Genomic DNA, 11,892 nt, shown 5'->3' with positions numbered 1-11,892 from the left:
TTGCACAGTGAGTGTGAACAATATATGATGACAGTGCGGGCTCCCATTGCCAAGTGAGTGTGAACAATGTGTGGGGACATTGCGACCATGGCCCAGTGAGTTTGAACAATGTGTGGGGACAGTGCGGGCTCCCATTGCCCAGTGAGTGTGAACAATGTGTGGGGACAGTGCGGTCATTGCCCCGTGAGTGTGAACAATGTGTGGGGACAGTGCGACTATGGCCCAGTGAGTGTGAACAATGTGTGGGGACAGTGTGGCCATTGCGCAGTGAGTGTGAGCAGTGTGTGGGGACATTGCGGGCTCCCATTGCCCAGTGATTGTGAACAATGTGTGGGGACAGTGCGGCTATTGCACAGTGAGTTTGAACAGTTTGTGGGGTTAGTGCGGGCTCCCATTGCCCAGTGAGTGTGAACAATGTGTGGGGACAGTGTGGCCATTGCGCAGTGAGTGTGAACAATGTGTGGGGACAGTGCGACCATTGCCCAGTGAGTGCGAACAATGTGTGGGGACAGTTTGGCTCCCATTGCCCATTGAGTGTGAACAATGTGTGGGGACAATGCGGGCATTGCCCAGTGAGTGTGAACAATGTGTGGGGACAGTGCGACCATGGCCCAGTGAGTGTGAACAATGTGTGGGGACAGTGTGGTCATTACCCAGTGAGTGTGAACAATGTGTGCAGACAGTGCGGGCTCCCATTGCCCAGTGAGTGTGAACAATGTCTGGGGACAGTGCGACCATTGCCCAGTGAGTGTGAACAATGTGTGGGGACAGTGCGACAATTGCCCAGTGAGTGCGATCAATGTGTGAGGACAGTGCGGCCATTGCCCAGTGAGTGGGGAACAATGTGTGGGGACAGTGTGACCATTGCCCAGTGAGTGAGGAACAATGTGTGCGGACATTGCAACCATTGCCCAGTGAGTGTGAACAGTGTGTGGTGACAGTGCGGGCTCCCATTGCCCAGTTAGTGTGACCCTCTGGATCCAAACCATTCCCAGGGGGGAGGGGCTTGATATTGGGGCCCATCCTAAACAGTTAACCTTTCTCTCCCATGGCAAGTTATAGGTCGGACTCTCAGTCTCCCGAATGAATGTAGAAAAAGTCAAGGGCCTTCGGGGCTGGTGGGAATGTCCCAGGCCTGAGTCAGCACCGAAACGAGAAATGGAAACTAACTGTGAACGGGTTATAACACTGAATGGTGTGTCTCATAAATGTTTTAAATGCACATTGGGTAAGGTTCTTCGAGTGTGTGCCTGTGTATCTGGGAGGGGTTGCCTTTTCTGACACCTGCAAGAAGAGCACTGCACGGAATATAAGCTACAATTCATGTTATCGTTTCGCATTTTCAACATTGAAATAATTTAACAATAAGTCTCAGTGGATATTTCACCCCATTCTTTAGCTCCTCTCTGAATTTACTTTGGGTCCCTGCATAAATAAACGGGTTGATGCAGGAACTCAAAAATTGAAGCATGTATCCACTTTCCTCCAGAATAATATTTGATTCGTTGACACTAGATCCTGAGAAATAACTAACACTCCCAATCTGGACACAGATGAAAGTTCTAAGTAATAACACATTTAACAGGATGAAACTGCCCGAGATACAGAAGAGTAAGACGATGGACTTTCTCCGCTTCTCCATTTCTGGGTCGCTCTGATTCTCTCCACTGCTGTGGGCCCGGAGTCTCCTGCGGGCTCTACTGGCCGCTAGAATGTATCTGACAGTCACAGCATTGAGCAGTAAAATCAGAATGAATGGAAGACATGGAGTTAAAATGATCAAAATCCAGTCATATGCGACCCATGCAGGAGAGATATAAAATGTTATTTTTATGCTGCAGAACCACGGTTTGCTGTTAACTGTGTACAAAGGTTCATATATAAAATACAAGAAGGTATTTTTGACGCAGCTCAGGGCACAAACCGTTCCAATAACCACTGCCACAGTTCTCTCGGTGCAATATTTTGTTTTCAGCTTCTGGCAACAAATGGCCACATATCGATCAAAGGTGAAAGCGACCGTTAACCAGACAGAACAGTCTATGGTTGCATAGACCAGGACACAACAGAGACTACAGACCGGAGTGAGGGACAGGAAACTTAATGGAAAATAAATACCTACAATCCGGTTTAATATCACAGCAGTTATAATGACCAGGAGATCCGTCACCGCCATGTACACCAGGTATCCAGTGATACATCTGGAGAGACCGCACCTTCCTCGGGGCAGGATCACAATCACTGCCAAATTAGCTGTAACAGAGAGAGAGAGTGTGAGAGAGAGGAAGAGAGAGTGGATGTGTGACAGAGAGGGAGAGCTAGTGATTCTGTGCGTGTGAGAAAGAGGGAGAGCAAACTAATTTCTCTGAGAAAGAGGGGAAGAGAGTGAATTTGTGTGAGAAAGAGGGATAGGGAGTGAATGTGTGTGAGAAAGGAGAGACAGTGAATCTATGTGACAAAGATAAATGGAGTGAATCTGTGTGAGAAAGAGGGAGAGTGAGTTATTGTGTGCGAGAGCGCGAGAACTGTAAAATTACTGGTCCAACTCCTGGAAAATCATCCGTTCGACAGGAATCTTTGTGAAATTTACAGCTTTGACACGTGGTCATCTGGATGATTTAATAATTATCCAGATTAAATATAAGACAGGCCAATGACATCTGAATGTAAAATAATATAATGAAAGGTAATAGTGAACAGGAAATCAGTGGAAAAATACCGACACCAACGTGGGGACATCAAATAGACAGAATATATTAGAGAGGGTATCAAGAAGAGGTAACAAAAAATAGGAACAATGCATTTAAAACGGATAATGTCCTGTTGGTGACCGAAAACGTCCTAATCTAATGTAAAACTCATCACAGTTGGAAAATTCAGTAGGCAACCTGCTCAAGATGATTCCCAAACAGCGAGCTGCAAACTCCGAGCTCTTCTTCTGATAATTACCTGCGATATTCGTTATCCATCTGATCCACCAGAACTGGCCGAAGATAAGGTCTCATTCGGTGAAATATAGCAAGTGCTCAGTACAGCACAGCACAGGGATAAATGATAGGCTTAGTGCTGGAGTGCATGTTAGACTTGAAACTTTGTGACTCAGATGCTAGAGAAGTCACCAGTTATGTGGTTTCAGCCTCTTTGGAGAAAGGATTGAAGACGGGGCCAGTCCGGGCCATTGTCAGTTGTGAGGAGCGTAAGGCACTCCCGGGCTCAGCAGCAGTCCCTGTAGAACTGTCACCAGCACCGAATGGGGAAAGAAGGGACAGGCTGCACCAGTGAGAGTCAGAGCGTGAGAGCAGGAATACTGGGCTGCGTGAATCTGGGGCAAATACAGATTCATTCATAAAACGGCCACTTGTTGAATTGCTTATATGTCTGTCAACAATTCACCACCTAATAATGTAATTTCAATAAATGTATTCATTCAATGCAATCGGGAATTATTTAATCAGTGTATAATTTCAATGAATTAATCATTTGTTGAACTGAGTCAGGCACTGTCAATGTAAACAACATAATTGAACTACATGTACATAATCATAACAGTATTATAATTCACCCACAGCGACAGTTCCAGTAACACAATAGAAATACATGTACATCATGATAACAGTGAGTTAGTTCACCTACAGTAAAATACCAATAATACAATGGGAAATATATACACACGTTATGATAGCGCTGAAACAGCTCGTATCAAAATCACAAATGGCACCCTATGTGCCTGAGACCGTGCTGAACTATCCTTCTTGAAATTTCTACAGCCTTTGACACGATTGACCACAGAATTATCCTCCACTCCTCTCCTACGTCGCCCAGCTGGGCGGAACTGCCCTTGTAGCCAGAGAATCACCTGAAATTAATTCACTTCCCACTTCCGCACCGTTAACCCTGAAATCCCTGATGGTTCTTTCCTTGGCCCCCTCCCATTCCTTTTCTACATGGTGCCCATCAGTGCTTTCTTCGGAAAGCACAGCATCAGGTTGAATATCTACGCTGACGACACTCAGTTCTGCCTCACCATGACCTCTCTCGACCGCTCCACTGTCTCTTTTTTGTCACATCACTTGTTCAACATCTACATAAGAACACGTAGGAGAAGGAGTAGACCCTACGGCCATTCAATATGATTATAGCTGATCATTCAGCTCAACTCCACTTTCCCGCCCGATGTCCAAATCCCTTGATTCACCGAGACACTAACTAATTATCTAACTCAGCCATGAATATATTGAGAGACTCAGCATCCACAGCCCTCTGGGACAGATTTACAATTCTCTGAGTGAATAAATTCCTCCTAATCTTGTCTTAAATGACTTTCCCCTTCTCCTGTTTCCCCTAGTTTACGACACACCAGCCAGGAGAAACAACCTCTCAGCATCCCCCCTCTTAATTCTTTTAAGAAGCTTGTATTTTTTCAATATCACCTCATTCTTCAAACTGCAGAGAGAATCGGTCCATTCTATACAATCTCTCATCGTAAGACAGCCCTCTCATCACAGGAATCAGTCGGGTGAACCTCCGATGTACCATCTCCAACGCAAGTATATCCTTCCTTAGATAAGAGCACACAACTGTGCACAGGTGTGGTCTCACCAAGGCCCTGTACATTTGTAGTAAGACTGCCTTGCTCTTATACTCCAGCCCCCTTGCAATAAAGAACAACATGCCATTTGCTTTCCTTATTGCTTGCTGTACCTGTATTGTAGCTCTCTGTGTTTCTTGCACGAGGATACCCGAATCTCTCTGAACACCAACATTTAACATTTCTCACCATTCAGATAATATTCTGTTTTTCTATTCTTCCGAACAAAGTGAATAATCTCACATTTGCCTACATTATTATCCATCTGCCAACTTACTGCCCACTCACTATTCTATCTATATCCCGTTGCAGACGCGTTGTGTTCTCCTTGCATCGTCAGCAAACGGATACATTGCACTCAGTCCCTTCATCTAGATCATTAATATCGATTTTAAATAGCTGTGGCCCCAGCACTGATCCTTGCGGCGCCCCATTAGTTACATCCTGCCAACCTGAAAAAGAGCCGTTTATTCCTAGCCTCTGTTTTCTGTCCATTAACCAATCATCTACCCATGCGAATATATTACCTCCAATCCCATTACCCCTTATCTTGTGCAATAACCGTTTGTGAGTCATCTTGTCGAATGCCTTTTGGAAATGAATAAACGACATCCATTGCTTCTCCTTTATCTACACTGCTAGTTACCTTCTCAAAAAACTCTAAAAATTTGAAAAACACGATTCCCCTAGCCTAAAACCATGTTGACTCTGTCTAATCATGTTATGATTTTCTAAGTGCCCTGCTACCACTTCCTTAAGCATTTTCCCGATGAGAGCTATCAGGCTAACTGGCCTGTCGTTCTCTGTTTTCTCTCTCCCTCCTTTCTTGAACAACGATATTACATTTGCTATATTCCAATCTGCTGGGAACGTTCTAGAATGTAGGTAATTTTTAAAGATCAAAAGCATCCACTATCTCTGCAGCGACCTCTTTTAGAACTCCAGGATGTAGGTCGTAAAGTCCAGGTAATTTGTCGGTTTCAAGTCCCATTAGTTTCTTTAGTACTTTTTCTCTACTTACATTAATTACGTTAAGTTCCTCACTCTCACTAATCCTTTGGTTCTCCCACCATTTTAGCTTACTTTTTGTGTCTTCTTCTGTGCAGATAGATGCAAAATATTTGTTTTACGTTTCTGTCATTTTCTGATTCGCCATATTCATTTCTTCTGTCTCAGTCTCTAAGGGATCAATAATTACTTTTGCTAATCTCTTCCTTGTTACATACTTGTCGAAACTCTTAAAATTGATTTTTATATTACTTGCTTGTTTTCTTTCATAACCTACTTTTCATTTTTTAGGTTTTCTTGTGCAGCGTGATTTCTTGTACTGGATGAACATACATTTTCTCACATTAAATATTGGGAAGACCGAAGCCATTGTCTTTGTTCCTGCCACCAACCCATTTCCTTAGCCACCGACTCCATCCCTGTGCCTGGACACTGCCTTAGTCTGACCACACTATTCGCAAACTTGGGAGACCGATCTTACCCTGAACTGAGTTTCCAAACACATATTCGCTCGATCACCAATAGCGTCAATTTCCACCTTCATAACAGCGCCCGTTTCCGCCCCTGTCTCAGATCATATCTGTTGCAACCCTCATCCATGCCTTTGTTACCTCTTCACGTGACTATTCGAATGCAATCCTGGCTGCCTTCCCACATTCCACACTCCATAAACTTGAGTTCATCCAAAATCCTGCTGCAGGTATCCTAACTCGCACTAAGTCCCATTCACTCCTTTACTCACTGACCTACATAATGCAGGAAGAAAATAAACAATAGATGGCTCGAGCAGAGGTGTAAATGGCAACAGCAGAATCATTACCAACACTGCTGTCCGAAAATAAATGGTGCTTATTATCTGAAATTGTTGAATGAAATATTGAGTCCGGAAGGTTGTAAATACATCATAAAAAGTTGAGGTGCTGTTCCTCACGTGTCCAGGCACAGGAATGGAGTCGGTGGCTGAGGAACTGGGTTGGTGGCAGGAACAAAGACAATGGCTTCAGTCTTCCCAATAATTAATTTGAGAAAATGTATGCTCATCCAGTACAAGAAATCAAGCTTCATTAGAATAGTGTAGGAGGCCGAGGACAGATAGATCAGAGGGGGAGTTGGGGGAGAATAAAAACAACAGATGACTGGAGGCTCAGTTTCACACTTGTGACTGACCGAAGATGCTCACCAAAGGGATCACTCAACCAGTGTTTACAAGTAATAAGGAATACAAATGAAATATTAGCCTTTATTTCAAGGGGGATAGAGTATAAAAGCAGAGATGTCCTGTTACAACTGTCATCATCATAGGCGGTCTTTCGAAACGAGGATGACTTGCTTCCAGGCCAAAAAGGGATGAGATCAAAGGTGTTGCAATGAAGGACCTAATATTCCAGGTTGAAGGGTGGAAGATGCCTGTGCGTGGATTTTTTTAATGTGGGATGGCCTTTGCACACCAGCCGCCACACGGGCTTGACAGAGCTCGGTCTTGGTCCAGTGGCAAGGATTAACCAAGATGACTGGAGACCAGCTCTGCTGCACGGACCAAGTGCGCTCACATATCGCAGTGTGGGCTGGCCCATGCTGCCTCTAGGCCCCTGGCCCTGAACTCACGCCTCTCCTGGGACCCGATCACATTCCTCCACAGTCTCTCGCCGCTCCTGCTGTATCTGCCCACGCTCCAATCACCGACGTGGACCTTGATGACGTCACGCTTTCACCAGCTCGCGCTGCTCCCTGAAGTGGCATGCCTCCGTGCTGCTCGCAGGCCACCGCTACCTACCTTGTTACACATAACCACAAGCACACTTGCATACATGCATGCACACACACACACATACATAAACACACTCACCAATACTATTATAATCGGTCAAAACAAGCCACATTCAGACCTGACAGCGGAAGAATACACTGCATGTGGCCATAGCGTCCCATTTAATAATTGATGTTTTCCAATATAATGAGGAAATGAAGCCCCCCTCTCCCCCACCCCTCCATCCCTCAACCCCGTCCCTCCCTCCCCCACTCCCCTCCCTGAACTCGACCGCCCCTCTCTCCCCTCACCCCCACCCCACCCTCGCCCCCCACGCCTCCAACCTCTTTCTTTCTGTGGGCGAGTCCTACAATCCTTACCCACCCCTCCACCCAAGCACTGTGGTTCCATACCCCTCCCCCCAACCATCGTTCCCCACCCCTCCCCCCAACCACAGGGTATTGGTGAGGCCACACCTGGAGTACTGCGTACAGTTTTGATCCCCGTATGTAATGAAGGATACACTTGCATGTCCAGAGAATGTTCACTAGGTTGATTCCAGAGATGAGGGGGTAGACTTAAGCTTGTAGGTTGAGTAAGTTGGGTCTCTACTCATTGTTCAGGGGAATGAGCGGCGATCATATTGAAACATATAAGATAATGAGGGGGCTCGACAAGGTGGATGCGGAGAGGATTTTTCCACTCATAAAACTAGGGGGCATAGTCTCAGAATATGGGGCCGCCCAAATAAAACTAAAATGAGGAGTAATTTCTTCTCTCAGAGGGTTGTAAATCTGTGGAATTCTCTGCCCCAGAGAGCTGTGGAGGCTGGGCCATTGAATATATTTAAGGTGGAGATGGACAGATTTTTGAGCGATAAGGGAATAAAGGGTTATGGGGAGCGGGCAGGGAAGTGGAGCTGAGTCCATGATCAGATTAGCCATGATCGTATTAAATGGTGGAGCAGGCTCGAGGGGCCGAATAGCCTACTCATGCTCCTATTTCTTATATTCTTATGTTCATATGATCTCCCACTGTAGATGATACCGCATCGTAAACAGTGAATACCGTATATTGAATTGCAAGAAGTACCAGCAAATATATGCATACGGTTATAATAACTACGCACAGTGAAATACAAGTAACACAATAGGAATATATGTTCATAGTTATACAAATGTGATACCACTCACAGTAAAATCCCAATAACACAACAGGAAATATATGTATAGTAATAATCGTGTGATAACGTTCACAGGTAAATACCAAAAACACAGACGGAATTATATCTACACAGTTATACCAATGTGATACTATTCACAGTAAAATACCTAAAACACAATTGGAAATATATGTACATTTATAATAGTGTGATAGCACCCAGTGATATAATAATAACACAATAGGAATTATATGTACACAGTTATAATAGTGTGATAACAACATTCACAGTGAAATACCAATAACACAATAGGAAATATATGTACTATATAATAATGTGATAATACCAATTCACAGTGAAATACCAATAACACAACAATAAATAGATGTGCAGTTACGGTCGTTTGATATAACCATTCACAGTGAAATGCCAATAACACAATATGACATATATGAGCAGGGTTGTACTGGTGTGATAATACCAATTCACAGTGAGAGCCAATAACACAAAGAAAATATATGTACAGTTATAATAATGTGATACCACTCAAAGTATACTGTTCAATTTCAATAAACCATCATTTTGAAAATAATAAATTGGTACCGCTGAAGAGGCAGCTCTGTGGAAAACACATTAACACAAATATTTGGGAATCAGACACTCAAATTAGGTGGTGATTCCATTAAGAGGAAGAAATGTTTCCGTTAAATGAGATAAAATAGACATTGCAACGGCAGAAATGTTCCAGTTAAAGGGGAGAAGCGTTAGCGGTAAATAGGAGCAGTGAACTATAGTTAACTAATGATTCTCATAACTAGGAACTAACTGAAATATTTACCTGGAACTCCGATAGCTGCAATGACGGGATAGTAAATGGCAAACACCACGCCTTTTGGTGACCCGTGCATTTCTAGCAGAATCTCTGAGTGCACGCTACAATATACTCACAGATTGTCACATTTATAACTGATGCCAGCCTCAAGGGACATCATCAGATGGCGTGATCTTATTTTGTTAATTACACCAATGAAACAGAGTGATTAGTGCAGCCGCTGGCGGGATCATGTTTACGGTTTGATGGCATGGAATATCTTTAAACAGCTCTGACACGGCTATTAAAGTGAAATACCCAGAGATTACAAGATGACATTTCTTCATAAAATATAACAAAAAGATAAAGATGTGGTTGTCATGGTGAGAGTGAGCCTTGTACACTAGAAATTCGCGGGGTTAAACACCTTAATGCTGAGTTAAATGCTCTCAGCACAAGGTGTAACTGACCAGATAAATATTGGTCCTGCAGCCGGAAAGCTCAGCCACATTTTTGCTCCTGTCATTATCCAGCCCGTGTCCCAGTAAAGACGTATCACAGGCAGCTGCCTCCAAAGCCCCCTGAGTATGTGCACCCACGTTAACCCAGGTGTCGGTAAATTCAGTGTGGATAGGTCCAGTTCAGCGCGGCTACATTCAGTGTGGACCGATCCTGTTGAACACACTTACGTTCAGTGTGACAAGTCTAGTTGAGCACATGTACATTCAGTGTGGAACAGTCCAGTTGAGCATAGTTATATTCATTTAGACCAGTCCAGTGTAGCACGATTGCATCCAGTGTGGACTGGTTCAGTTCAGCACGGTTGCATTCAGTGTAGACAAATCTAGTTGAGCACGGTTATTTTTAATGTGAGGATGTCCAGTTCAATACGGTTACGTTGTATTTGGTAAGGTCCAGTTCAGCAGTTACATACGGTTTTGACTGAACTTTAGCATGATTAGATTTAATGTGGATCTCAGCCTTAATCCTCTGATTTATCTCTAGCTGCGCTGCCTGTGTAGGGACAGGCTGCTTGTCTGATACCCAGTCTTGGATAAGCCTAAATTTAATCCAGTTAAATGTTGGGAAAAATTGGAACAATCGACTTCATTGCCCGCCATAATCTCTGTATCATCGCAACCATCTTCATTGCCTCACCGGCTCCTGTCGCAGCATGTTTGGAGCCTTGCTCATTCGCCAAATGCAGAACTGGGTTCAGATTTGCGCACCGCACCTGAGGAAGGATATGTTTGCCTTCGTAAGGGTGTCACGTGGATTCACCAGAATATCACCGGGCTTTTGTGCGTTAACTTATGAGGACAGGTTACATAAAATTGTGTTCTATTCCCATGCGTTTGGGAGATTTACTGGTGATTTGTTAGGAATTTAAAATGATAAAATGTATTGATAGTGCTGATAGAGCAAAACTATTTCCTCATATGGGAACAGAAGAAATAGCAGCAGTATTAGGCCCTCGAGCTTGCTCTGCCATTCAATAAATCATGGATGATCTACGTGAACTCCACATTACCGTCCAATCCACACATCCCTGATTCCGTTAGTGCCCTAAATTACATCTGTCTTGAATATAGTCATCGTATGAGCATCCACAACCCTACAGGTAGATAATTCCAAAGATTCACATTCTCCTGATTGAAGACATTTCTCCAGATCTCAGTCCTAAATCACCAAACTCCTATCCTGCGGTTATGACCCCTAATGCTAAACTCCCCAGCCACGGGAAACAGCCTCTCAACATCTACTCTCACCAGCCCGAAAAGAATGTTATGCATTTCAATGAGATCTCATCTTATTCTTCTAAACTCCATAGAATTTAGGCCCATTCTACTCAATCTCCCTTCATTGGACATCTCTCTCACCCTAGGAATTAATGTAGTGAAACTTCGTTGCACCCCTGCTGAAGCAAATATATTCTTCCTAAGGTAAGGAGACCAAAGCTGTATACAGTACTCCAGGTGTGGTCTCACAAAAGCCTTATACAATTGCAGCATAACATTCTATCCCAACGCCCTTGCAATCAAGACTAATTGCTCGCTGCACTTGCATGTTAAATTTATGTCACTATTTGACACCAACATTCCTCTGAATATCAAAATTTTCTAGTCTCTGACCATGTGAAAAATATTCTCCTTCTCCTTTCTTCCTACAAAAGTGAAACTGTATATATACATCATACTTCATCAGCCTCCTGCTTGGCCAAATCCCTTAACCTGTCTATATCGATCTGCAGCTCTATTGCATCGTTCTCACAGCTTACCTCCCCACTTTGATTAGTATCATCTGAAAACTTGGATGTATAACACTCGGTACCATCATTAACATCATTGATATAAATTGTAAATAACTGAGTCAAAATCACTGATCCTTAAGGCACTCCACTAGTAGCACCCTGCTATCCTGAAAATGACCCGTTTTTTCTTACTCTGTGTTTTCTCTCCCTGTACTAATCTTCAGCCTATGACCATATATTACCTCCAATACCATGAGCCCTAACCTTGTGTAACACTCTCTTAATAATAGAAGAATTAGCAGCATGAATAGGCCATACAGCCCCT

General features: G+C 43.7%; 1 protein-coding gene across 1 annotated transcript; it reads right to left on the bottom strand.

Annotated features, from left to right (window-relative positions):
• Positions 1 to 1,342: 1,342 nt before the first annotated feature.
• Positions 1,343 to 9,413, bottom strand: LOC139240789 (probable G-protein coupled receptor 139). The gene is made up of 2 exons (XM_070869266.1): positions 9,344 to 9,413; positions 1,343 to 2,253 (listed from the first exon to the last, which is right to left on the bottom strand). Exons 1-2 carry the CDS (start codon positions 9,411 to 9,413, stop codon positions 1,343 to 1,345), a joined length of 981 nt encoding a protein of 326 aa, XP_070725367.1.
• Positions 9,414 to 11,892: the final 2,479 nt, after the last annotated feature.

Source organism: Pristiophorus japonicus, chromosome X (genome assembly GCF_044704955.1).
Source record: "Pristiophorus japonicus isolate sPriJap1 chromosome X, sPriJap1.hap1, whole genome shotgun sequence".
NCBI classification, from domain to species: Eukaryota; Metazoa; Chordata; class Chondrichthyes; family Pristiophoridae; genus Pristiophorus; species Pristiophorus japonicus.
The sequence above is the reverse complement of the archived record's forward strand: the minus strand, read 5'-3'. Positions and strand labels throughout refer to the sequence as shown.

What these genes read in the sequence shown, in the direction of transcription:
- LOC139240789 (XM_070869266.1), bottom strand. Translation starts at nt 9,413, where the DNA reads ATGCACGGGTCACCAAAAGGCGTGGTGTTTGCCATTTACTATCCCGTC. An exon ending in TGCAGCTATCGGAGTTCCAG is followed by an intron (nt 2,254 to 9,343) that starts GTAAATATTTCA and finishes TCTCTGTTACAG; the next exon opens with CTAATTTGGCAGTGATTGTG.